We start from the raw sequence: 26,976 nt of genomic DNA on the forward strand, positions 1-26,976 counted from the left end.
TATCCAATTTTACTGATTGCACTATCCAGTCTGATCACACTATAGCCTACAATTCGTCCTTACATAATAGATCCTATCTGACTAGCGTATATCAATCAATACGTGTCCTACCTGCCAATCTCCCCTTCCACCTATCCGCTCCACCCTCCCTCTGACCTATCACCTTCATCCCCAACTCCATCCACCCATTATACTCTTTGCTACCTTTCCCCACCCTCCTCTCTGACCTATCACCTCCATCCCCATCCCCATTCACCTATTGTACTCTTTGCTACCTTCTCCCCAGCCCCACCCACCCCCACTTTATCTCTCCTCCCTGAAGGCTCCCTGCCTCTATTCCTGATGAAGGGTTTTTGCCTGAAACGTCAAATTTCCTGCTCCTCGGATGCTGCCTGACCTGCTGTGCTTTCCTGATCTAGACTCTGGTTTCCAGCATCTGCAGTCCTCGCTTTAGCCTGTATCAATCACCCTCACTTGTCCAATGCCCTGGGTATTTCAACAGCTTCTTTCAAGGCTCAGGGGATCTAGGAATAATCAATTCCTTGTTTTGACTATGGCCATCGTCATCCTTTTCCTTTGCTATCTTGTAAAAACGTTGGCTCTGAGACAAATGTTCCAATGTATTGTTTAACTAACAGTATCGTGTCCATGTGAGCTATTGCAGCCAAAGGTTTCCAACTGTATGCTAAAAATATTGCTCTGCAAGTTTTTTTTAATAAATTATTATTTTTAAACTCTTTCAGTACATATCTCTGCTCGTCCATGGACTTGGTCTTGCAGAATGCTGTATCCAGGATCTGGAAATTGTTTTTAAATCTGAGAATTGGATAGGGAGAATAGCCAAGATCTTTTTCCTAGGTTGGGGAGTCCGATACTAGCGGGCATAGGTTAAAGGTGATTGGAGGAAGATTTAAGAAGGACCTGTGGAGTAACCTTTTCACACAGAGGGTGGTATGTATATGGAATGAGTGGCCAGAGCAAGTGGTGGAGGTGGGTACAATAACAATACTTAAAAGGAATCTGAATGGGTATATATACAGGAAGGGTTTAGAGAGATATGGGCTAAATGCTGGCAAATGGAACGAGGTCAGATTAGGATGTTTGGTTGGCATTACTGAGTTGGACCAAAGGGTCTGTTTCCATTCTGTATGATTCTAATATCTTGCAATGGCTTGCAGTTGCATGTTAAAATACTAACAGCTTCCACTGGGGATGCCAAATATGTATGAGTTGGCATTAATTCCTTGGTGTTGTTTCACACATGCAAATATCATTATACCTCTTGTACTTTCACAGCTGAAATGGTTTTTCATCTCCTCATGCTGCTCAGAATCACTCTCACCCATTCCTGGCAGTTTGAGATTCCTTTAACAGATATAGATGCTGTCTCTCCTGCTTCCATCCCATTTTTTCCATCCCATCTGCTCAGCAATTTTAGACTGGCGTACTGTCTTGATTCAGATTTCACAGAAAGAGTGCTGTTTAATCATTGGATCTTAAATCCTTCATCCTTGTCAAAACTATGGAAGCCAAGTGGTTTTCAGCTGCATTCTCAAATGGTGTCCTAAATTACAGAAAATGCATTTGGCGACATCCACATTTTTCATTGGTTGTGGATGCCACATTGGGTTCAGCACTGTTAGTAAGTCCCATAAGCGGTTGTACTTTTGAGAGTTGAGCTACATCTGCATTTATAATAGAGTCCCAGAGCTGGAACTGTAACATTTCCTTGTCATTTTGAATAATTTACATATCGTTTGCTTATCTTTTGCAATCTTTGAAGACAGACTGTGCAATCATTTAGTGAGTCAAGGTTTCATAGAACAGTAGCCTTATCTTAGAGTAAGGTAAACTTACAAAATGCAGTTATTATTAAACTCACTTGCTATAGAAGTAAAATTGATGTTCTACAAAATAGAACATCCAATGCTAGCTTTCACTCTCACTGGCCGTACTTGTTTCAATTTTTGAATTCTATTCACAGCCAGACTGGAGTAATCAACTTTACAACAAAATGGGCATTATATATTGTCTATTACAGACAAGATGACAGATTCTGCATTGTTTAGTCTCTGAGGAAAATTCAGTTCAAAACTTTTTGTACAGAATATGGTGAAAAATATGACATAATAATGAGTGTCTTTCGTTTCGTGCAATAATTATCCACGTATTCTCACTTGCCGGTAGAAATATTCAGTAATATGATTGTAATGAATACAACCCTCTTGCTGCAAGATCAATTCAATATTTCTGTTTTGTTCATTTTATAAATTCATTTATTTTCAACTTTAGTGTTCTCTCAAGATTTTCAATAGTGATTTAAAGAGTTTAAAATGGAACCAGTTTGTAATTCAGATGAAATCAATAGTTCATAGAGTAATTTAGATAAGTTTGCAAGTTAGATGCCAGTTAAAGTGAAAGATGCACTTTGTGATGGGAAAGTCCATGCATATATACATCATTTAGGCTTCCTATTAAAGGTGACAGATTAAGAGAGCAAGTTGCTAGTATTTGTCTCCCATTACAGGCAAACAAATTGAGAGGTAGCTATAGGAAAAATAAAAGTATTTTTATATGTGCATAACTGCAAAAATGCACTATAATTTGCATCTATAATATCTTCATGTATCTGCATTTGGGCGATTATACATAGTGTTTGTTTTTGCAAATGATGACATTTTTGAGAAAGTAAAGGGAGGATACAGATGAGGAAAATACTTCATCACAAACCATCAATTATAAGCTTACAGCCAAAAGAGTTAGGGTTATTTAGTTTGTTGAAATGCCTGTGATTGAGCTTATAACTGAGGGCTATGAAATGATGCCAGCACAACACTGTGAAGTGATACATTCTGGGAGCAAAGATGATGAAAGGCGGTATAAAATAATAGTACAATTCGAAACAAGGACCTGAGGGTGTATGTGCATAAATCATTCAATGGGGTAGGAGATGTTGACAAAGCACTTAATGAGGCATACGTATCCTGGAGTTTTCTGTATACAGGCATAGAATGCAAAAAGAAAGAAGTTTTGATTAAGCTTTATGAAGCAGTGCTCTCGATTGGAGTGTGGTGTCCAATTCCTACTAAAGCTGCACTTTAGTAGGGATGTGATTGCTTTAGATAGTGCAGAAAAGATTAATGAGTGATTGATTCCAGAGCTGAGGAACATCAATTAAATGGACAGTTGGAGCTAGTCTCCTTGGAGAAGAGAAAGTTGAAAAACTTCTGACAAAGGTGTTCAAAATCTTCAGGTTTGGACCAAGTAGGTAGGTAGTTCCCATTGATGTAATGATTTAGAACAAGAGGATACCAGATGATGATGACTGACAAAATAATTAATGGTGACTCGAAGATTTTTCAAAAAATTCAGTGAGTGGTTCAGAACTTAAAGTTACCAGAGAGTACGGTGAAGGTGGAATCAAATCAATCTCAGCTGTAAAAGCAGAATGAATAAACACCTGGAAGAGAAAACATTAATATGGGAGGGGGGGGCTATAAGAAAAGCGATGGGAATGGAACCAGCTGAATTATTCTTATTGAGTCCAACATGGGCGGCAAGGTGGCACAGTGGTTAGCACTGCTGCCTCACAGCGCCAGAGACCTGGGTTCAATTCCCGCCTCGGGCAACTGTCTGTCTGGATTTTGCACATTCTCCCCGTGTCTGCGTGGGTTTCCTCCAGGTGCTCCGGTTTCCTGCCACAGTCACAAAGATGTGCAGGTCAGGTGAATTGGCCATGCTAAATTGCCCGTTGTGTGTTATGTAAGGGGTAAATGTAGGGGTATGGGTGGGTTGCGCATTGGCGGGTTGGTGTGGACTTGTTGGGCCGAAGGGCCTGTTTCCACACTGTAATGTAATCTAATGGGTAGAATGATACAAATAGCCTCCTGTGCTACCAATATTCTTTGATTCTATTCAACAAATTGGTTGCTGAGTCAGTCAGTCTGTCCATTACTTCCTGGAGAATTTAACAGTCCTCATTGTTTGCTAAACCTCTAGCTTTGTACCATCAACAGGTTTCAAGGTTAATTCCCTCGATAATGGTTTAGCCCATCCTGATGAGTCCAGAACAAAGGATGGCACTAACACTGACCTGGCTATTTTCTCGTCCCTTCCTCCTCTGACCGACACTAAAATGTCGAACACTCAGTCTGTTTGCAAGGTTTCGATCCACTCTGTTGCAATTCTTCTTTTCCTGTACATCCAATGTTTTGTTTGGGAAAAAAAAATTCTTGTGGGACTTGAATATTTTCTGAAGAAGTGTTGGTCTTTGATTTTCCATTCAGGTTTAAAACTAGCATTGTGAATGACCTGCTGAATGTAACTAATGGAATCAGACATTACCCATTTTACATCAAAAAAGCAAATTGAAAATCTACTTTCACACCAATCATTCTCGGTACTTTGGTAGATAATTGCTCCTCCAAAAACTCGTCAGTTTGTCCGATACCTGCATCTTTAAGAAATGCACAATGGACCATGATTCGTTCAAGTATTTCTAAATCTTAAATAATGACTATTAGTTATCCAAAGAACATACTAATCATCCTTCAAAGTTCAAACTATTTAAAAGCAAATTAGTTGAACAATAGTGTTTTATTTGTAGACAAGCAAAATTAACTACATTTATTTTAAAATGCAATCAAAACAAAGGAATGTGATAGTGAATACTTTGTATAAGGAGCACTTCGGCCATAATTTCTAACAATTGATAACATGCAATTTGTGAGATTTGGTATTGTCGATGTAATTTATAATTATTTGTGGCATTGCTCCTGAACTTGTTGGTTAACACGCACTTGATATATTTTTCCTGTATGATTAGAGTTCAATATATGCACACTAATGTATGATTTAAATATGCACTGAGTTGCTTTACCTAGCATTATACAAATAGCATTTCTTCCATGTTACCATAACAACAGTCTCTAGAACGTATAATGTAATAGGTAATTGCATTGACAGATCATTAGACATGTATTTATCTTCCACTCTGCCTATATAGTACAGAATAACTAATGTTATTATTAAAAAAGTATTAAAAATAATTTGAAATGACCTAAAAGCCACAATCGGAAAAGAAAACAAGCTACACTGACCATGTACCAAACTCAAGTAAGATCACAATTTTCTGGATCTGCATGAATGCTATGATATAGTAAAATTCATGCGGGTTTTTATCTCTCTTGCCCATCAGTACTTTCAACAAAATTTCTGCCAGTCACTGCAGCATATGGAATGCAAAAAAATGCATGAATAAACAACAATCATGTCCCTTCATTAATTTTCATTGCTCAAAAACCAACTTAAAATTTTGAAGCAATCATTGCACATAAGTTACGGCAATTGTGGAAGCACTTTCAAATATTCTAGCAATCATTTAAAAATATAGAAATTATTCTACAAGTTTCAGCATAAAAAAAGCAACATCAGTATAAAGCTGTATGAATAGGATTTTTGGTCCCTTTAAATGTTTAGCTTTAATCTCTGCCTCTGCAGAGCATCAGTGTGAAGTCAAGAAATTAAGGTGAGCAGTTCTTTTGCTTGGAGTTAAGTCGCCGATTCCACCCTCACCTCGTGAGGGCGTTTAGTCAGAGGTTTTACTGTATTAGTACAACAGATCAAAGATCAAAGAATCTTAAACATAGTTTAAAGGCTGAAGCAAGGCAATTGAAACTCAATTTTAATGTTCTTGTATGTAACATTGACATTATGGTCATATTTAGCCTGTTATTTTGACTCGGGTTTCCTGGAAACTCTGTTCCATAATACCATTGTATACAGTTCAGTCTGGTCCTCATGATAATCTGTCCAATTAAAACATTCGCATGCACCATCTTTCTTACCATAATTTGATTTTGTTGGTACAACTAAAAAACAGCAAATTTTCACATGAACCACCTGATGGGCATGAGTTATTGAAGAGTGTGATATTTGAGCTAATTGCTGCCACTGGTACCTCTGCCAGTATGTGGCAAAAAGCAAAAGGTTGTGATAGTCTGTTGTCACCAATCCTCTTCTATCTAGGTCTGTCTGTCACTGGACAGTCTTAACAGAAGAGGTACTTAACTTAGTTAACTAGGAGGTTTATTGCATGATAGCAATAAATTCAATTTACATTACTATTCAAGCATAATTACTAAGAACTCTTGGGAGTGGTAGAAAAAACATTATGCTCCCTATGAAGGTTAATATCGAACACAACTGCCTGTACTCTACATACAATTATCTCTTAGCGCTGAGCTCAATTTAGCATGAATATTAGCTACTGCAGAACCATTACCATGCACAACTCAGTGGTTAATATTTGACAACAAGGTTTTGTCTACCTAAATATCACAACAGGATAATATCTTGATACAAAATTGGTCTTTATTGGCTAATGATTTATATTTGACATAGTTCAGCAAATTGAAAAACACATGTTACTGTTTATCATTACATTTCACATATTTTAAGAGAAGATTGTCACAGTTTCCAATTGATTTTGTTTCTCACCATTCTGTTCTTTCTGATCTTGTCATTCCTGAATATTTCAGAATAAAAGTAGAGATTAGCCAAGCAGCTTTATTATAATTTTGAGATCTTTATATCAATGGATTAAATTTGCATGTGTCTTGATGCGCTGTGTATGCAGCTTTAGGGAGATGTATTTTAAATTGCTGCCATTCATAATGTACCTCCAAAGGATGTGATCCAATAATCCCATGATTTTCAGTCAGCCTGAGAAACACTATTAGAAATCAGAATGTACTATACTGAGCTCCCAGTGAATGTATTTGAAAATAAGATTGCATATAGGTTAAAAATCCACATTGTTCCACCAATCTTTGTGTATGATTGGTATGTTCATGTCAAAGAAAAAAATGCAACAATGTTCACCTTTTTGCATAATGAATTAGTAATAAAGCTTTGACTGAAATCTGTTAAACCCCTTCCAGTGAATACATATACATTTCCTGATAACTTACATATACAGCTTCTTTTCATTTTTCCTAATTTAGCTTTGCCCTATGTTGTCCGAATTTCATTTACAGTCATGCTTTTGTTTTCCAAAACTCTATTTTCCTTTATTCCCTGGGTCAAATTCCAGTTTGTTCTCCTTCACATTTACACACATTCACCTCTGTTCTTACTCAGCCAATGTTATTTAGATCAAACGCAATTATTTTTACATAGATGACAGATACACTTTCATAACGATTCTTGGCCATTTAGAGCTTCCAGCATATAAATATCCTTCATTACAGTTATTATCCTATTATAATATATACTCACTGGAGCCTGAGAGAAAACACTGGCAATCCCTCATGCTGAGCCTGTTTATTAATTTGACTCCAACTGTAATTGATACCATTTATTAAGTTTCTCACCTGGTTGTTCTGAAATTTGATGTTAAGTTCAGAATCCAAATGGGAAAAAAAACTAATGTTGGAAATATTAAATAACCAGAAAATGCTAGAAATGAAACATTTTGAATTGTAGTAAGAGTCTGAACACAATGAGTATTAGATTTTAGCAGTGCTTTGCTGCTCTCGCCCCACTGCTGGTGGAATTTAGCTTGCTGCCTTTTTAAAATATTTAAGAGCTTTACTGAATAACCAAGGGAAGGCAATGGAAAAAGCATCTGACTCAGCAAGGTACACATTGGATTGACTAAATATGAACCATGTATGGGAACATACAGCCTTTTAACATTTTGAGAATAGAACAGTGTCACAAAATGAAGGATCTCTTCAGGCTATCGGGATCATGTAATGGCTGCGGGGTAACTTTGTTTCATGTTGGGTTGTTCAGGTCTGACATTCCTTAGGTGAGAGATGGGTCCTCATAAAGCCCCAGTGAAATTATTGAAGATAAATTTTAATTTATTAAAATCATTGGCATTTGCATTAACAAAAGTGCAACGCCAACACCGACGAAGCATCATGTTGACCATTGGAACAATGTGGGGAAGCAGGCGTAATGTCTAGAAGATCAATCACACCCAGCAGCAGTGGGCAGTGCATCCCATATGAGAGTTAGTGTTTTCCTAAGCATTGTAAATTATTTCTGCTATACAGAACAACCTCGATTATCTGAACAAGACAGGTGGGGAGTATTTTGTTCAGATAACTGATTGTTTGGATAATTGATCTGATCGTCAACAAAGCAAGCATTTACAGGACCGTGAGATCTTGTTTGGATCATCTGAAATTCAGATAATTTGATGTTCGGATACCCCAGGTTGTTCTGTATAGCACTACCCACACCATAACTTTGTGGTTTTTCTAGTGGGGGACCAAATATTGGGCATCTCTGACACCCATTAAAGACAGTCAGCACCTCTTAAAGGGAATGTGCATTCAGGGGTCAGAAAACAAGAAAGCAGAGCTGTATGGTACAGCAAGTACTGAGAGGTCACCAGGTAATTGAAGGGAGGACAAAGATCACCTCACCCCCCTCATCCATTGCTAATAATAGCCCCACTCATGCCTACCAGTGGCAAGACCAATCATGTTCCCTTATACTCAATGCAAAATTCCACCAGAATTTCTTGTCCACCTCCTTCCATTCTTATGCAGCCACTTCACACTTTATCTCGCTTCCTTCTCAGATTCATAGCCTCCTCACAATTGCAACTCTCACTTCCATGCTCTTACAGCGTGACCCACCATAGGTTAACTATTTTACTGACCCAGTCCAGCAAACACTACATTGGCAAACTGCAAGTGCTTTTGAGCCTTTTATCCCTGTACATTCATGACTGTGTGGCCACATTCTGATCGCATGTCATCTACAAGTTTGCTGACGACAATACTATGGTAGGATGGGTATCAAACATTAGTGAGTCAGAATACAGAAAGGAGTTAGAGGGCTTGGTGTGGTGTTGCAATGATGATACCTCTCTGTCAATGTCAGAAAAACAAAAGAACTGATCTTTGACTTCAGAAAGAAAGGAAAATGTGTCCCCATCTACATCAACAGTGGAGGTTGAGAATGTCAAGTTCCTAGATGCAATGATAACCAACAGCTTGTCCTGAACTTCCCACATTGATGTCATAGTCAAGAAAGCACAGCAATGCCTCTCTGTCTCGGTGGCTTAGGAAATTCGGCATGTCCATAAGGACTCCCACTAACCTGTACAGATGCACCAGAAAAAGCATACTGTCCGGGTGTATAACAGTCTGGTATGGCAACTGGTCTACCGTAAGAAACTACAAAAAGTTGTGTGCACAGTGCAGACCATCAAGGAAGCCAATCTCCCATCCAGGGAGTCCATTTTCACTTCTTGTTACCACAGAAAGGTTGCCAACATCATCAAAGACCCCTCCCATACTGGTAATGCTCTCGTACAATCTCTTCCATCAGGCAGAAGATAAAAAGCTTGAACACATGCACCACCAGGTTCAAGAACAGCTTCTTCTCTGCTGTTATAGACTGACAAAAGGACTCTCCAACTTCAAATAATGTTGATCTTGTTCATGCTGATCATGCTTCATGCACCTCCTGTGCAGTGTAACCTGTATGCCTCACTCTGTATGACCTTGCATACTACGTTCTGCCTGTGCTTGTCGCAAACAAATTTTTTTCTCTGTATACTTTCACATTGTGACTATAATTTTAAAAATCCAATTTCTCTCTGTCTTAGCTGTCCCTAACATTAAATGTTAAGCCTTGCCCCTTCCCCTTTATTTAAGATTCTGTAGATATGGGCATGTATTTGCCATTTCAGTGAGGGTCAACCTGCCTACTTGATAAAGCAGCATCAATGTATTTCACCCTGATAAGCACCAATTCAGAGACTGCAGCCACAAATGCTTTTTAAATCAAGATTAGTTTGGGACACTTTCTCTATGACTTACTGAGGACAACATTGGAGCCAAAACAGGAGGTTAGAATGTTCCAGATGCCAGTTTTCATGTCAGCTCTGCTGCAGGGAGCTCAGATGCACTAAACTATCTACTTTCAAAACTACCATTGTGGTAAAATGGGGACAGAGAATGTGAATGGAATTGCTAGGATTGGGAAATTTGAGCAAACACCATCACTTGCTCCTTTGGGGAGCATGGTAGCTTTGCATTGATTTCAACTGGTGCATATGGATTTGGGAAAATAGTCTGCAGAAATATATTTGGAATTGAAATGTTAATAATCCGGAAAGACCGGGAAAATCTGTGACAATGGATGCCAAAAGGTTGTTTGTGTCACCTGGGGAACATACCTGCGCAGACACTGATTAAATGAACAGATATTGTTTACAATTTGAACCAGTCCACCTCCAGCCGAAAGAAATTGTATGTAGAAGAGTTGTGATTCCCATTCTATCTAAAATATAGTGTGAGGACAAACTAGAAAAGGAATGCAGTGATAATGTTTTTATATAATAAAAACTGTGGCTGTTAATGAATTTATATGAAGAGGAACATTAAACCATGTCAAACAGAAGCATGTAAGTTTTCAACATTCTTGCCCAGATGCAAGAATATTATTGTTGATCAACAGTTCACTAGAGAAACTGTGATTTTCAGTTCCATTCATTGTAAAACGAAATATAAGGCAGTGAGTTGAATACAAAAATATTCAATAATATGGTTACATGTCCCTTTAAGGTTACAGAATTTCATTACTCTTAACTGAATGAGTTAGTTGACTACTATTTCAGATTGAAGGTCAATAAAGAACCTAAAGGTTTTCTAGCACTTTTAAAGAAGGCACAAAATGCTTCTTGAAACACTAAAGACAACCAAGCAGAGCTCAGCAGTTTCAGTTCAAGCTAACACATTTCCCTACCTTTTGCAAATCACCTGATCATAGTCCCTGCCACACACAGCCTTTACATTCTCTTGTCTGTTATTGTGTCAACAGTCTATCCCATGCAACCACCTCTCCATTAAAAAGGAAACACAAATCTAAGCTGCAATATTAGCAACTAACGTAAATGGAAGAGCTAAAACTGATAACTTTATTCTTGCCAACTCTCCAGAATGGATGAGGACATTTTCATTGTATAAAGTTATTGACTTCTTTGGCCAAAGTAAGCATTTTGTTCAAACAAAAATTATTTCCTTCCCCATCAAAAGCCTTCAGAAAATTTATATTCAGCTATCATTATGATGTCAGTTATTTTACTTTTCAGCACTTGTAACTTCTTCAAAATTCATATCACCAACTCATTTGAACAATCCTGTCTCCATCTGGGTTTGAAAACTGACAAACTAATTATTGATGTGTCAGCCTGTAGTGGAATGGCCACCTTTTATGAAAGGTGACCTGGATACAATATCTTTCATTCGGCCATCTATAATAAGTGAAACAGTGAAACCTTATCTAATTTAACTAAAACAGTTTCAATGGTTTTAAATCTGCAACTTTAATAGAATTTCACTGCTACTTCCTTGCAATTTTTAAAAGCTTCATTGAGGAAACATAACTGCCCATGAAAGAGCTTTGAAAAGCACAACATGAATTTGCATAAGCACCTTAGTGGTTTGTGACAGTAGCTATGTTTATTTACTAAGAATATTTTTATATGGCATCCGAGATAAGCTCAAAAGCCCATTTCTGATCATTTGCAATAGATAATAGTGGCTAAGGGAGATAACCCTGGGACAAATAGATACATCACTGCATAGCATGGAATACTAGTAAGCTTTCTAATTCTTTAGATCCATCTCCATGAAACTGACAACGTAATTTTGGACTTTGTCAGGTTTCTGTTTAAATTCTAAGGCCCTGCATTTGACAAAGGGCAGATTATATATCCACCTTCTAACTATCAGGCAGCAAAAGCTTTACTTTAGGATTATATATAACATTGAAACAGTAGCTTTGCAATATAGTGTGGCTAGCTTTAGCTACACAAGTCCATTCTCTATTTGGATGACTCCAAAGTGAAGCAGAGCCTATGTACCAGATAATGCACTCTTCTGTTGCTTCAAATCTAACTTGTTCAAAGCTTGTTGTGATCTTTTTGTTGTGATCTTGCTGATCAGCATTGAACTCACTTTCTGTACAGAAAGCAATTATTTCTAAAATTGTGACTACTTAGAATGAGCCAGTTGCAAAAGGGTACTTGGCTGGATTTTACAGTCAGTGGCACCATTTGTTGGATTTGCACTTTCTTTGTAGCCTCTTGTTTCACAGGTTCCTGTCCAGTAACTGTCAAAAAGGCACAAAATCTTCTGAATAGGATTTGCTTTGACAGACGGTAAGCAAGAAGGCATAAATTCATTGTGTGAGAGTTGCAAATGGAATTGACCACTGTGCAATCATCCCCACATCTGACCTTCCAGTGGAGGGAAGGTCATTGACGAAGCTGTTAAACATGGTTTGGTCTAGGACTCTATCTTGAGGAACTCTTGCAATGATGTGTTGGAGTAGAGATAATTGACTCCCAACTTTAAGAGCAGAACTCTTTTTTTTGGAAGACATAAAGATAGGTAGGTCCTCTGGGCCAGACGGGATATACCCTCAGTTACTACAGGAGGTGAGGGAAGAAATTACTGCGCCTTTAACGATGATCTTTGAGTCCTCACTGTCCACTGGAGTAGTCCCAGATGAATGGAGGGTGGCAAATGTTATTTCCTTCTTCAAGAAAGAGAGTAGGAATAATCCTGGGAATCACAGACCAGTCAGTCTTACGTAAGTGGTGGGCAAAGTATTGGAGAGGATTCTGAGAGACAGGATTTATGATTATTTGAAAAATCATAGTTTGATTAGTGATAGTCAACATGGCTTTGTGAGGGGCAGGTCATGCCTCACAAACCTTATTGAATTCTTTGAGGATGTGACAAAACACGTTAATGAAGGTAGAGCAGTAGATGTGGTGTGCATGGATTTCAGCAGGCATTCGAGAAGGTTCCCATGGTAGGCTCATTCAGAAAGTAGGGAGGCATGGGCTACAGGGAAATTTGGGTGTCTGGATATGGAATTGGCTGGCCCATAGAACACGGAGGGCTGTGGTAGATGGTAGATTCAGTTTGAAGCTCAGTGACCAGTGGTGTTCCACAGAGATTGGTTCTGGGACCTCTGCTCTTTGTGATCTTCATGAATGATTTGGATGAGGAAATGGAAGGGTGGGTTGGTAAGTTTTCCAATGACAAGAAGATTGGTGAAATTATGGATAGTGTGGGGGGTTGTTATTGGTTGCAACAGGACATTGACAGGATGCAGATCTGGGCTGATAAGTAGCCGGTAGAGTTCAACCTGAAAAAGTGTGAGGTCATTCACTTTGGAAGGTTGAATTTGAATTCAGATTACATGGTTAAAGGCAGGATTCTTGGCAGTGTGAAAAGAACAGAGGGATCCATAGATCCATCAAAGTTGCCATCCAAGTTGATAGGGTTGTTAAGAAGACATATGGTGTGTTTGCTTTCATTAGCAGGGGAATTGAGTTTAAGAGCCGTAAGGTTATTCTGTAGCTCTATAAAGCCCTGGTTAGACCACACTTGAAATATTGTGTTCACTTCTGGTTGTCTCATTATAAGAAGGATATGGAAACTTTAGAGACGGTGCAGAGGAGATTTACCAAGATGCTGCCTGGACCGGAGGGCATGTCTTATGAAGAAAGGTTGAGGAAGCTAGGGCTTTTGTCATTGGAATGAAGAAGGATGAGAGGTGGCTTGATAGAGATGTACAAAATGATGTGAGGCAGAGATAGAATGGATAGCCAGAGACTTTTTCCCAGAGCGGATATGTCTATCATAAGGTGATTGGTGAAGGTTTTGGGAGAATGTCAGAGGTAGGTTCTTTACTCAGAGAGTGGTGGGTGCGTGGAATGCACTGCCAACAGTGGTAGTACAGTCAGATACATTAGGGACATTTAAGCAACTCTTGGAAGATAGTACAATGATGGGGACGTAGGTTACTCTGATCTTAGAGTAGGATAAAAGGCCAGCATGACATCAAGGGCTGAAGGGCCTGTACTATGCTGTACTGTTCTATGTTCTATGCAACTGACCACTTAGCTGCTTGAGCCCACTTGTCCATTCAATATGATCAAAACTCATCTTTGGCCTCAACTGCATTTCCCCAGCAGCTCCCCATATACCTTGATTTCCTGAGTTCAAAAATCTGTCTATCTTCATCTTAAATATATTTAATAATGAAACATTTATAACCCTTTGTGAGCAGAGAATCATAAAAATTTATAAAGTTTTGATTAACATTTCTCAGCTCATTTAAACAAGTGAAAACAAACTACTGAAGAGGCTGGAGACCTGAAATAAAAACAGTTCTCGAGAAACTCCACAGATCTGGCACCATCTCTGTAGAAAGAGAAACACAGTCGAAGTTTCAAGTCCAATATGACTTCTCCAGAACCCTGGGTTCCAAAGGAGTGTCATTGGACTCCAAACATTAACTCTGTTCTTCTCTCTCTATAGGTGCTGCCAGACCTGCTGAGATTCTCCTGCACTGTATTTCATTTCAGTCCTAACTGATCCGCTGTTTATTCTGAGACTGTGCCTTATGTTCTAGATTAAACCCCTTCGAAATCCGGTTTCTTTAAATGAGATCACTTTTTAACTCTAATAAACTCCATTGATTTGATTTTGTTGTCACGTTTACCTAAGTACAGTGAAACATTTTGTTTGCGAGCAGTACGGGCAGATCATAGTAAGCAAGGACATAGAGATCATAGGGTGCTTAGACAGAGTGAGGCATACAGGTAACCTTGCACAGGAGGTGTGTGAAGCAAGATCAACATTAACAGGATCAACATTATTTGAATTTAGAGAGTCTATTTGTCAGTCTAATAATGGCAGAGAAGAAGCTGTTCTTCAACCTTTTGGTAGATGTGTTCAAATGTCTGTATCTTCTGCTTGACAGAAGAGGTTGTAGGAGAGCATTACCGAGGTGGGATGAGTCTTTGATGTTGACAACCTTTCCATGGCAACGAGAAATGTCAATGGAATCCATGGATGGGAAGGCTGGCTTCCGGGATGTTCTGCGCTGTACACGCAAACTCCTTTAGTTTCTTATGGTCCTGGGCAGAGCAGTTGCCACACCAGGCTGCATTCCTGGGAGAATAGACCAAATTTATCCCCATCTCTCCTCATACCAGTACAAAGGAAGATGGCCATAACTCCAGCCAGTAGAGAGTTTTTTGTTACCTAGTTCTCATTTAAGTTTTACAAGGCCTATTTGAAGCCATGTGCAGTCAAATTATGCTTAGATATCAAAGACAGTCACTCTCACCATCTGGATCATCACTAAATGCTTGAAGGAATTGGATCCATCGAATTTTGTACATTGTACAATGATCCGAGTTATGGGAACCCTGGATGAGTTGGATTTTCATTATGCTGATATTATGGTCACAATTCTTTGAAGAGCAGAATGTTTAAAATAACTAAAAGAAAAGAAAATAAGCAGCAGGATCCTGGGGTTGAACTGGAACACCAATAACAAAGATCTGTATACGCACTTTAACAAAATAAACATAAGTAATACAGAGTAAACATGTATACTGAGCAGGCAAGATAATGATGCTAAACTGTGCGGGAGTAGGTGTAGGCATTCAGCCTATTGCACCTGCTTCACCACTCTCTAATGGCTGATCATGTGCCTCAATGTCACTTTCCCCACAATCTCCATATCCTTTGATGTAATTGATCTCCAATCTATTAATTTCTCCCTTCATCCTCTTTGCCCTGCCCCCGAATTCCAAAGATTCACCATCCTTGAAATCAAGAGATTTCTTGCAATCTCTGTTTTAAATGGCCTCATTCCTATCCTGAGATTATGGCCCCTGGGTTTAGACTCACCAGCCAGGGAAAACCTCTTCTCTAGTTCTATCCTAAATATTTAGATTCTAACTTTCAGGATTAACATGAGGTAAATATGAGTTAACAGTAAAACTTGAGTTGAACATTGACAGACGTTTATTTGAATGGACAGTGTGATTAAAATAGATCTCTCTCTCTGGCATCAGTGAGCTACTAAATCTCATTAAGACTGTCTCCATCACAATGGACTATAATTCTACAAGCTTGAAGACATAGTTTTGTAACAGCCTCAGATTTAGACTACCTCAACAAATGCTCACATCTTGGTAATTCACTCACTTCTCCAAAGACCGACCTCCCCAGGATTCCTGAAACTGCACCCGGTCTGCCCTGATGCATCTAATTACTAACACAATTTCTGCAGCTATCAAAAATCAGTTTCACCATACTGCTGCTTAATTTCTCAAAGTTCCAATGTTTCTGATCTGCATAAAATAAATAATGTTTGTAAGCATCTTTTACTCCATTCTCAGCTGCATCAAACTATCAATGATTCCTAGGGCTTATTTTTGCTGAAACCCCCCCAACCCCCACACCCCATAGCACTATTCCCTAAAACATCCTCTCTATCTTACGTGCCTAGCATTTTTCCAACAGTATCACTTGCGCTGCCTCGAGCTATTTCTGAGACTGTATTCTCCTTGCTCTAAAGTGCAACTAACTCCTCCAGCAAACACCCAGATAAATTGAAACCAGGGAACATTCTTAAGGTTCACCTATCTCCAGCATGATATACATGATGTGGAGGGACTGATGTTGGACTGGGGTGAACAAAGTTAAAAATCACACAACACCAGGTTATAGTCCAACAGGTTTATTTGGAAGCACTAGCTTTCAGAGCACTGCTCCTTCATCAGGTGATTGTGGACTAACCTGCTTTGAGCAGTGCTTTATCTGATCTTCTGACTACTTTGAAGCTGATTTGGCTTGAACCCCTTTAGACTGCTATGATTTTAAGCTTTGCAGACACTAGGTTCTTGGTTTTATAAGCCCATCTACTGTTTTGACAGTTCCATCCCTTTTGTTTAGATTCTATTTAAAAAAATGTGGGTAACCCTCAAAGTTACCATTTGTTTTAGATGTTTTGGTAATCAATAAAATCCAAATTTCAATTAACTCATATTCTTAGGTACCGACCTCCTTAAAACATGATCCCAGATGAAGTTCAAAGAATTTCAATTGCATTCATCCCACTTTCTACTGTTAATTTTTACTTTGGGAAATTAAAGTTTATACTGAAACACAATATCCTTAGATATTCACAACAATAGTATGGTACTTCGTATGGTGCCCCCAAATATAAAATGATACAATCTCCTAATCCCTAGAAGCCCCAGTATTGTATGAATAACAGAATAAACTACATAAGTAAAAAGGGGAATGTTACAAAGTGACCACACTGAGGGCATTGCATTCCTAAATGTTGTGTCTTGCTATTGATCTAGCTATCTTCAAATAAAGCAGTTGAACTAAACTGGTGCCATTTCCCTCATAAATCAGTCACTGATACATTAATGGTTATCAGTTGAGATCTTAGCTATCTTTTTTATGACAGATCTATCAGTCATATTTCTTTTTGCTGCTCTGTCTCTTTTTTTTTTGTTAGGCTGTCATACACTCTTTCTGAGAATTAAATGTTAGGAAATCACTCAAGTCAATTCATGACAGGAAATTCATCCCCTATATCATAAACATACAGCCTAATAGCAGTGTAATCGTTTTTCCAGCCTCCAATGCTTTCACAGTCAGATTAAAATAACCACAGTAAAATAATTTCCATTACACCAGCTAAGCCCGACAGTCAGAAACGTGCCATGTTGCTTGACCCAGCTGAATGACTGATGTCCAAATTATAATGTTACACATGCTTATATCTGACTGTGAAAGGATGGGTCATTTGGTTTATGTAGCACATCAACAACTTTTTAAAAACAAGAAGCCAGGAATTATCAATGTATTGAACGTTGTATTTGCAGACCAGAAATAGGCTGTTTGGTGAAACTGGTACATCCCGGCTTTTATGCTCTATTTGAGCATCCTCCAACCCTCTCCCATCTCCTCTATTAGCATATCCTATCCTGCAGGGTTTTAAGCATAGCAACAATCCCAAGATTCTTCAGAAGTGTCTAATCAGACAGATTTTATTAATTTTTACCTATCAAGTGTAGCGTTGTAAAAGAATGACATGATGTGTTAAATTCAGTTGTGTTTTCCTTTTAGTTCTTCACACCAGTGTTGGAACATCTGAATAAATCGAATGTGTCTTGTAGTTTCCTATGACAACTGAACTTCAAGTTTATTAATCTGACTCTGAAAACAAAGACAACTTTGACTAATTTAACTAATGTCTGGTATTCTACTATAATGCTTTGGTGTAAATCGTAGAGGTACTGGCTATAACCTCCCAAACCTCCTTAGATACAGTTGCATTCCTAAATGCCAGAGGGCTGGAAAACTACAAATATTATAAACAAAAGCAGAAATTGCTGGAGAAATCTAGCAGCATCTATGGAGAGAAAACATGGTTAAAGTTTTGAGTCCTGTGATGTTTCTTCAGAACCATTCTTTAGAAGTCGAAACATTAACTCTGCTTTCTCTCCATAGATTCTGCCAGATTTCTTGAATTTCTCCAGTAATTTCTGTTTTTGTTTGTTTCAGATCTCCAGCATTCGAAGTTCATTGTTTTGTTTTTATACAAATGTTACACTGCTGTTGAAGAAAGACCTTCAGTTTCTGAGCTAATCCTTACACCTTATCAGTTTGTTGTTTCAAAAGCTTTGGGAAATGCGATTTCAGCTGTTTGCAATAGGGGGCACTCAATTGCAAAAAATCAAAACAAAACATCTCCGATTAGATGTGATTCTGCAATTGGGCAGCATTTGCTTAACAATTCTGAGTGCACTTACAGCTATGCTAACGACAGTTTAAGATAATCATCTGACCATGTAATGTAGCTCATTTATGCATGCTAGTAGTGCATTGCATTCAGACTCAGGATCCACTCTCTGTCAACCAAAAGAATATGTTCAAGATTTGCATCTTTTCCGGAAATTATTCAGAAGCCTAGGGAATCTTTAGTTTCCCATTGCTTTCTCCATGGCAACATCTCAGTCAGTAGGAATTGACTTGAGGAATAATCAGCACCCTTTTATTTTGCATAAAATTTTGTACACATTTAAAACTTGGCATTCTTTTGCTTGTCCAAATGTGGGAAAGATGAAACAGTTTGGCACCGTATCACTCTATAACAATATAAAATTGTACTGTTTAGATCCACATATTAGAATAAAGTAAGCCACCATCCCCAGAGAAATTTTTATACTGCTAAAAAAAAACCCGGTGCCATTTTTAACAGTGGAATGAAACCGGTGTCTGTCACCTGTTGAGAAGAGTTGTTACGTGTGACACTGGCCAGATTTAGGTCCAGTAAAAATTTAAACAGATTAGCAACAACGAGCTTGTCCTTTGAGTGTAAAAATGTTTGGATCCTTCCTAGTTATTTTGACATTGAGATAGAAGTTATATTTTTTGTTTCATTGGGCAGAATTCAGCCTGAGCGGGATTGCAAAATAAATGGTATCACAATTGCCACATATGTTTTGCCAAAACTAATATTTAGCTTCATTCACTTCTTCTCTTTCAATAAGCTTTGCTGTCAGTATGTTTGTGGTATTTGTCATTGTAAAAGCTAATCCACTTCCTAAACAAAGAGCTTTGTATCTAAATTCCTCTCTATTTAGTTTGTTTTGTTGGCAAATGCTTATAATTTGGCCATCAGATTCATAGTTAGTCACTTCACGAATTTGCTTAAGCTCCCTCTCTCAGATTCATCCAAAAAGCAAAGTCCCAGCTGTTCATAAATTCTAGTTAGGGTCCTATAAAATATTCTTTTCTGACATTCAGATTATTGTCAGAATCAAAGGAGGCATATACAAGAAAAATATGCTGAACATTTTGAGACCTTAAACTAAAAACTTATGAATTGGCTGGAAGGGTGACAAATTCTCACAATTTGAGCTGTTTTCAGGGGTTTGAGGCTTTAAGAAAATGTGCATGTGCTTTCCATTTAAGAATGGGACAGGTTAGAAGCAAGCTTTGTCACGGTAACATCATGTTAAAGTAAGCACTTTGATTTGTTTGAAGTTACATTGTGCAGTATATAAATAAAAGCTGATTTCTAAACACTTTCAGTAAATACCTGCAAAGAACTTGATGTGGCATTGGTATATATGAAGCAATGCTAGAGATCATTCTTCAATATCTTCAAGTGCTGTATGCTCAAAGACCTATGAAAAGTTCTAAATTTTAAGAATATGTAGAGTATTTGTTGGAGAAGGCAGATCGTACCATACATCAGGGTAGCGCATCAGGGTAGCAGTACAAAAAGCAGAATATAATGTTACAGCTACAGAGAAGGTGCAGAGAGAGAGGTCAGAACTAACATTTGAGAGGTCCATTCAACAGTCTGTTAACAGCAGGGAAGAAGCTGTTCTTGAATTTGTTTGTATGTGTATTCAAACTGTTATATCTTATGAGCGAAGGAACAAGGTAGGAGGGGTCTTTGATTATGCTGGTTGCTTTCCCAAGGCAGCCAGAAGTATAGATGGAGTCACTGGATGGAAGGTTGGTTTGTGTGATGGACTGGCCTGCTTTTGCAACTCTCTACTTTTTCCTGCAGTCTTGGGAAGAGTAGTTGCCATACCATCCAGGTAAGATTTTTTCTAAGGTGCATCTATAAAAATTGCTGAGAGCCTTTGTAGACATTTTGAATTTTCTTAGCTTCCTGAGGAAATAGCTGAAAATGTGTTGCTGGAGAAGCGCAGCAGGTCAGGCAGCATTCAGGGAACAGGAGAATCGACGTTTCAGGCATAAGCCCTTCCTGAAGAAGGGCTTATGCCCGAAACGTCGATTCCCCTGTTCCCTGGATGCTGCCTGACCTGCTGCGCTTCTCCAGCAACACATTTTCAGCTCTGATCTCCAGCATCTGCAGACCTCACTTTCTCCTTCCTGAGGAAATAGCCAAGTTGTTGTGTTTTTTTTGACCATCACATTGATGTGGGTGGACCGGGACTGATTGTCGATCATCACTCCCAGGAACTTGACGCTCTCAACCATCTCCACTTTTGACGCAGATGGGCATGCCCTCCAATCCTCTTCCTGAAGTCAATAACCCCAGCTCCTTCATTTTGTTGATGGAGAGACTGTTGTCTTTACACCATGCTGCTAAGAACTCAATCTCTTTCCTGCACTCAGTCTCGTCATTGTTTGTGGTCCGACCTGCAATGATGATGTCATCAGCAAACCTATAAATGGAGTTGGGGTGAAATTTGGCCCCACAGTCATCAGCGTATAGGGAGTATAGTCAGGGGTTTTGTACACAGCTTTATGGACCACACTTTTCACTGTTTCTCAGTACATGTGACAATAATAAATGAAACTCAAACACAAGCTAACTGCCAATGTTAACTTGAAGCAACGGGTGATGGCTTAAGCCTGCAAAAACAAATTTAAGCCAAAGCAGGTAAGGTTTGTTATTGAACTTTGCAACAGAAGGAGGATCCATGAATATTAACGTGCCAAATCCTTTGTCCTACCTACTTGGCTGGCCGAGTATTGAGCTGATTCAGGGAAAAAGACTTATATCAAACCATCTACTTTGGTAGCCAGATTGGAGGAGGCAGGGGTATTCGCATCAGTGCACAGATCATTCCTTCACAGTGAAACAGACCAGCATGGTAATGTTTGACCTGGATTTCAGAATTTCTAGTACTGAATCTCATCTGCTTTTGTAAAACTTATGGACAGGATAGCTGCATCACATCTTTTTTGAGTATTATGAAATTGAGATTAAGTTGGGTGTGCTAAGAAACATTTATAGATGTTGGCATCTTGACTTCACTATCTTTTCTAAATAAAAACTACAACTCCCAAGCTTCAAAGAATTTCATGCACCAAGTCATGTAACACGTGATCTGTATTTTCCCTCGACATCTAATCATTCTACCAGCGACACAATCTTTATTGTGCCTCTATTACAAATGCTACTGTGGTAAATAATCGTCAAAGCTTCTGCCTGTCTTGTTTTGTTTTAACTCCAAATATGATGTTTTATACATGCTCCTACCTTTATGCTTAGAGGCAGTCCTACATCTAGGAATGTCCTACTAATAAAAGTTCTTACTTACTAACGTCATCCAACACCGAGGTGTTTTAATATAAATTTTGAAGATCCAACGTGTGAAAGTTTCTTCATAATTACAAAAAGCTATTTTATATTGTCCTGTACTATGTTCTGACTTGTATACAAATCGATTTGTGAAGTGAGTTAAGAATGGAACCTACTTACAACCTGGGGACTGCCTGTATTGTTGTAAAATCTGTTTCATTACACGCTTTTCAACTCCTACTTTCCCAGGGCATGAAAATGTCATCCCATTGTTCAAACCTATGCTTGTCTATAATTTTAAGCCATTAAAGCCCAAACTTGGTACTACTTTAAACCTCATCTCTTTCAAGCTTTTGATTTTTGTGGAGCCGCATGAAAAGCGTTCAATAGGAACAAATGCTGGGTGCACATTAAGTGTGTGGTCAGATCATTGGCCTGTTTGATGAATTGTTCCCAGGCCCTTGGAGAGATATTCCTGAAAGCAAAACAGTGAACATTTGTCCGGGAGTTCGTATCTCAATTGGTGGGAAGGAGAATTTCTGTCCTTACCAGCTCTTCTTCCAAAAGCACCTCCAAGAGAAATGGTGAATTGTCGGCAGTTTATTTTGCACTTTTGCAGCATTGAAGTAGCAATATCATTCAAGTGAATCCAACTTCCCCTGAAAAGTGAATATTTCCTATTTTGTAAAAGCCTCAACTGGTTCCTTTTTTATTATTTATTTTTTTAAAAAGCTTTATTTGAGTAACTGGAAATTAAGTTTGTGAATGTTCAGCACACAGGACCAATTTTCTTCTGGGGTGGGCTGGGGGTGAGTGGGTGGATGATAGGATTGTGTGGAAGGATGGGAAGCATTCACACACAAGCACGCGTGCGTGCACACACACACACACACACACACACACACACACACACACACACACACACTCTCTCTCTCTCTCTCCCGCAGACCGTCTCTCATGCACATACTGTCTCTCAGAGACACACACATACACCCCACACACACATCCTCACAGGCTTCTACTCCGTCACACTCATGCACACACATTTCACACACACAAACACACACGTAAAGTCTATGGGGTGAATTTGCATTTGCAGATTTGTATTTGCAGATACATTCTATTTTGTTCAAACAGCGCACAACCTGTAGGCAGTCAATCCATGTAATATTTCATAAATTTCTACTTTGGAGATAAAACCAGTCTGACTCAAGATTGGAATACAGACAGACTCTAATCTCAAACCTTTAATGCATTATCTGAGCTGAGATGTCACTTTTTTTTTATAATAAAACCTTCAGTTATGTCAAGAATGTGACTTGAAAGAAGTTCTGGGATTTACACATTAATGAATCAAAACCTGCAACCCATTCTAAAAGATGAAAGATTTAACAGCAATCTAGGTTTGTTCAATATATCGTATGAGTTGCGTGACACTATGATCTTTTGCTATAAATTCTGTGTCTTATGATCCTGCCCTGCTAGTTACCTGATGAAGGAGCAATGCTTCAAAAGCTCGTAATTCCAAATAAACTTATTGGACTAAAACCTGGCGTTACGACTTTTAACTTTGTCCATCCCAATCCAACACTGGGACATCCACATCAAAAGAAAGTAGGCCATTTGTCTAGTGATAATCCTTGTTAACGTAGAATATTACTGAAGCAAAGCTTTCAAATGGTACCACATCATCAGTAAAAACTATTTATTAGAGATATTTGCTTACTTCCATAGCAGCAAAATTCTCAAAAGGAAATTCCTTGTCATGATAAATAAATCATTAAATTCTAATAAGCACATAAAGACTGGAAAACGAAAGCAATGCCTGCTTCTCACCGCAACTCCATTTTGTTTCTGCCAGGACTCATCCTGGGTGAAGTAAAATGCTATTTTAATTTCCACATGGTAAAATTGCACATCAGATTGTTGTTCTTATAGGCAGAAATCATCTTCCCCATCCCCTCACCCCCTCCATATACAAAAGTAAATCTTATTTTCGCATTTTTCTCCACAGTTTTACAGAATTTTTGGATCCATTCCAGCGAGTTATTCAACCAGAAGAAATTTGGCTGTACAAAAACCCCATTGTGCAGTCAGACCACATACCTACTCGCATTATGTTTGTAAGTACAATCCTAGACTTGTAGCAATTGAAAAATGCCAGAATATCAGTTAATAGTGATTCACATCAGATTGTCCAGTGAGATCTTGCTGAACAATTGGTTATATTAATAATATCATAACTGACTTCTTTTCTGCGGGAGGACTTTCTGTCAAGATGTGCATCATTAGCAATCAATATGATTAGATAGAACTAAAAGTGAACTACAATAAGAAAGTTTATGTAGACATCAGAAACTAGGCTAATTTTCCACAATTGGAAGTCTGAGAGGAGCATTAACCAGTGTAGCAATTTCTATATATTCACTATATATTAGTGTAATTCACTAATTGTTGCTTTAAATGGTCAGATGATCATATACAATGTGTGCTTATTTGCAATGTATGCTCACTGTGGGTAAGGTTTTATACTGAGAGTACAAGATCAGAAAATTATCCATTAAAAGTGTAGCAAATGAACAACAGAATTAGTGTTCCATAAACATTTGAATTGCTCATTTTACAGATCTTTCATTGCGTTCCTTACAATATTTTTGTTTGATCAAGAAAGATTCCCCAATCTTTTTCTCAAAAAAAAATTAAAAGCACAGACCCTTGAATCAATTGGCTTTGTCAAGAGATTGAAACTAATTTTAAAACTATTCACTAATCAGATATTGATTTTCTGGGGTGCTGTGTCTTTCAGCTTTACTCAGCTCACTGCTAAATACTGTTTGGATCGTTCATCTGCTGTGCCCTTGGTATGCAGTTTGGGGTGTGGATTACATGAAATTGAAAGGGTGTCAATTTTATCTGGATCTCCAATAACAGAAAATGTAATATTAAAAACAGCCTAGAACCCTGACACAATGGTGTCAGGAAACAATCACTACTTCCTAATCTCAATATTTGCTTTCTTTTAAAAATTGATTGGCCAAGAAAAGAATAAATTGGTTCTGGTTTTATGATTTCTTTTCAATTGAAATATGACATTTTCCATCTGTTGATTCAGCATTTATGGATCTTTGTAATTCAAGAGAATTCTGCACCATGGTTGAATAAAACTTGTGAGAAATTCGACTTGTGTCCAAGGCAGACAAAAGCCGACAGAGTGGTGGTTTCATAGTTTGTTGAGAACGAAGCCATATTCAGCGAGGCAATGTCAAAATGCAACCAGCAAGCTGGCATCACTAAGTGGGATCCTGCTGCAGTTTGCCTGTCGATGATGGTGAGATACTGTTGGTTCTTGGACTTTCCTGAGGAGAGGAAAGTGAGCCCATGAGAGGACTCCAAAGTTCTGACACTGGCCCAGAGATGTTTTTAGTTTCAGGCCAAAAATGCCACTCTGGTTTCTCCTGGATGGACAAAAACAAAACTGATAAAGTCCTGTCCTTCCTTTCATGGTCTTTTCAAATATCTTCCTAATTCCTGGCGCAGCTAGGCGCAACTCCATTCTGTTATCCCTGAATTTTACATTTGGGTTCCTAAAACTCCACTTTCCACCCCTGTATGAATGTTATAATTACTGTTGTCTGTCCTTATGGTCAGATTGAATAAGATTTGTGGGTAATCTGTTTCAGTATAAATTTTATGGTAGTTTTACACAATAAGACTCGCATTCAATGGATACAGGATTGAAATTAAGCAAACCCCTAATTCATATGATAACGATTACAGCTGTCAAAAAATAAGAAAATTTAATTAAACCTATATGAGTTTGACTTGAACATAAGACCATTGAACAATAATGCCCACTGGATTACATGATTCCTCCAAGAGCAATGTTTAATAAAAGCTATTTAATTAAATTCTGACTTCAACAGCAAACTGCATAATTGTGACCCAATGCTCACCACAGCTACAATGTAAGGCTGCTTGGAAGTAGGTGGAGCAGCTGCTAAAAAGGAACCATCATGGTGCACCAAGTTGCTTTTGGTGTCCTGGGACCTTTAAAGATATGAACAAAATCAAAAAAATCCATTATATATCAATGTAAATCCACAAAACCACTTATATAATACGACCACGTGAAGCCATATTTTTGTCTATTATTGCATGTTGAGCTTGAAATATTAAAATTTAAGGTCTCTAGATTTAGATCTGCTTACACAATTTTATAACCAGGGTGGGCATTAAATTTAGGATAACATCCAAAATCCTTGGACGGACTTAACAGTTTTGGAACATTTCCACTCCCTCCCTTTCTATTAGGATCAAGAGGGAAAGAATAAAGCAGATCGTACATCTGTTTAATTTATCTTTTATACCCAGGAGACCATTCATTACTCAACCTAAATTGTTGTAAATGACTGTTCCCATTGAACTGCTGCATTGTTTGTGCTCAGCCAATGCTGCTGATTCTCAGAATTGTCTGTGCCAACATCTCATCCTTTGACCCACTTTAGATGGGAGCACAATTATATACTGTACACTCAAATGGATTTGACTCTGCAAGGCGTTAAATCTGAAGGTTCATCTAAAACAAAGGAATGGCAGAAGCAAAGTATTGCATACATCAAAAGAAGGTACCAATCTATTCATGTTAGTACATGAAGCCACCTGAATGAAGAGTACAGTGGTCAGAATAAAGTCTTCTTGCTCTCCTATACAAATAGCACTGAAAAGAAAAGCATGTGGGAGGCTTGCTCTGTGAGGCAGTTTTACGCATAACAGTTAGAATTTCAAGTGGCTGTTAAGCTTTTGACAATTGGAGTAAAGGAGTAAAGATGCCTTGCTCCAATTGTATGCAGCCTTTAGTGAGGCTATCCCTGGAATGTGCAAACAAAAAATGCTGTAAATCACAGCGGGTCAGGAAGCATCTGTGGAGAGAGAGCAAACTAACATGTCAAGTCTAGATAACACTTCAGACCTGGAGGAATGTTTATATTTCTGGTTTCCTTACCTAAGGACAGATGGAGTGCCAGAGAGGAAGTCCAATGA

At 38.3% G+C, this 26,976-nt stretch overlaps 1 protein-coding gene across 2 annotated transcripts in view; it reads left to right on the forward strand.

Moving 5' to 3' along the window:
• The window catches only part of plpp4 (phospholipid phosphatase 4), a 248,717-nt gene that overhangs the window by 52,205 nt on the left and 169,536 nt on the right, over positions 1 to 26,976 (forward strand). For both annotated transcript variants that reach the window (XM_043712701.1, XM_043712702.1), the window contains exon 2: positions 23,951 to 24,059. In XM_043712701.1, coding sequence (XP_043568636.1) covers positions 23,951 to 24,059 — 109 coding nt within the window. The remainder of the gene's footprint in view (positions 1 to 23,950; positions 24,060 to 26,976) is intronic.

This window comes from Chiloscyllium plagiosum, chromosome 22 (assembly GCF_004010195.1).
Source record: "Chiloscyllium plagiosum isolate BGI_BamShark_2017 chromosome 22, ASM401019v2, whole genome shotgun sequence".
NCBI lineage: Eukaryota > Metazoa > Chordata > Chondrichthyes > Orectolobiformes > Hemiscylliidae > Chiloscyllium > Chiloscyllium plagiosum.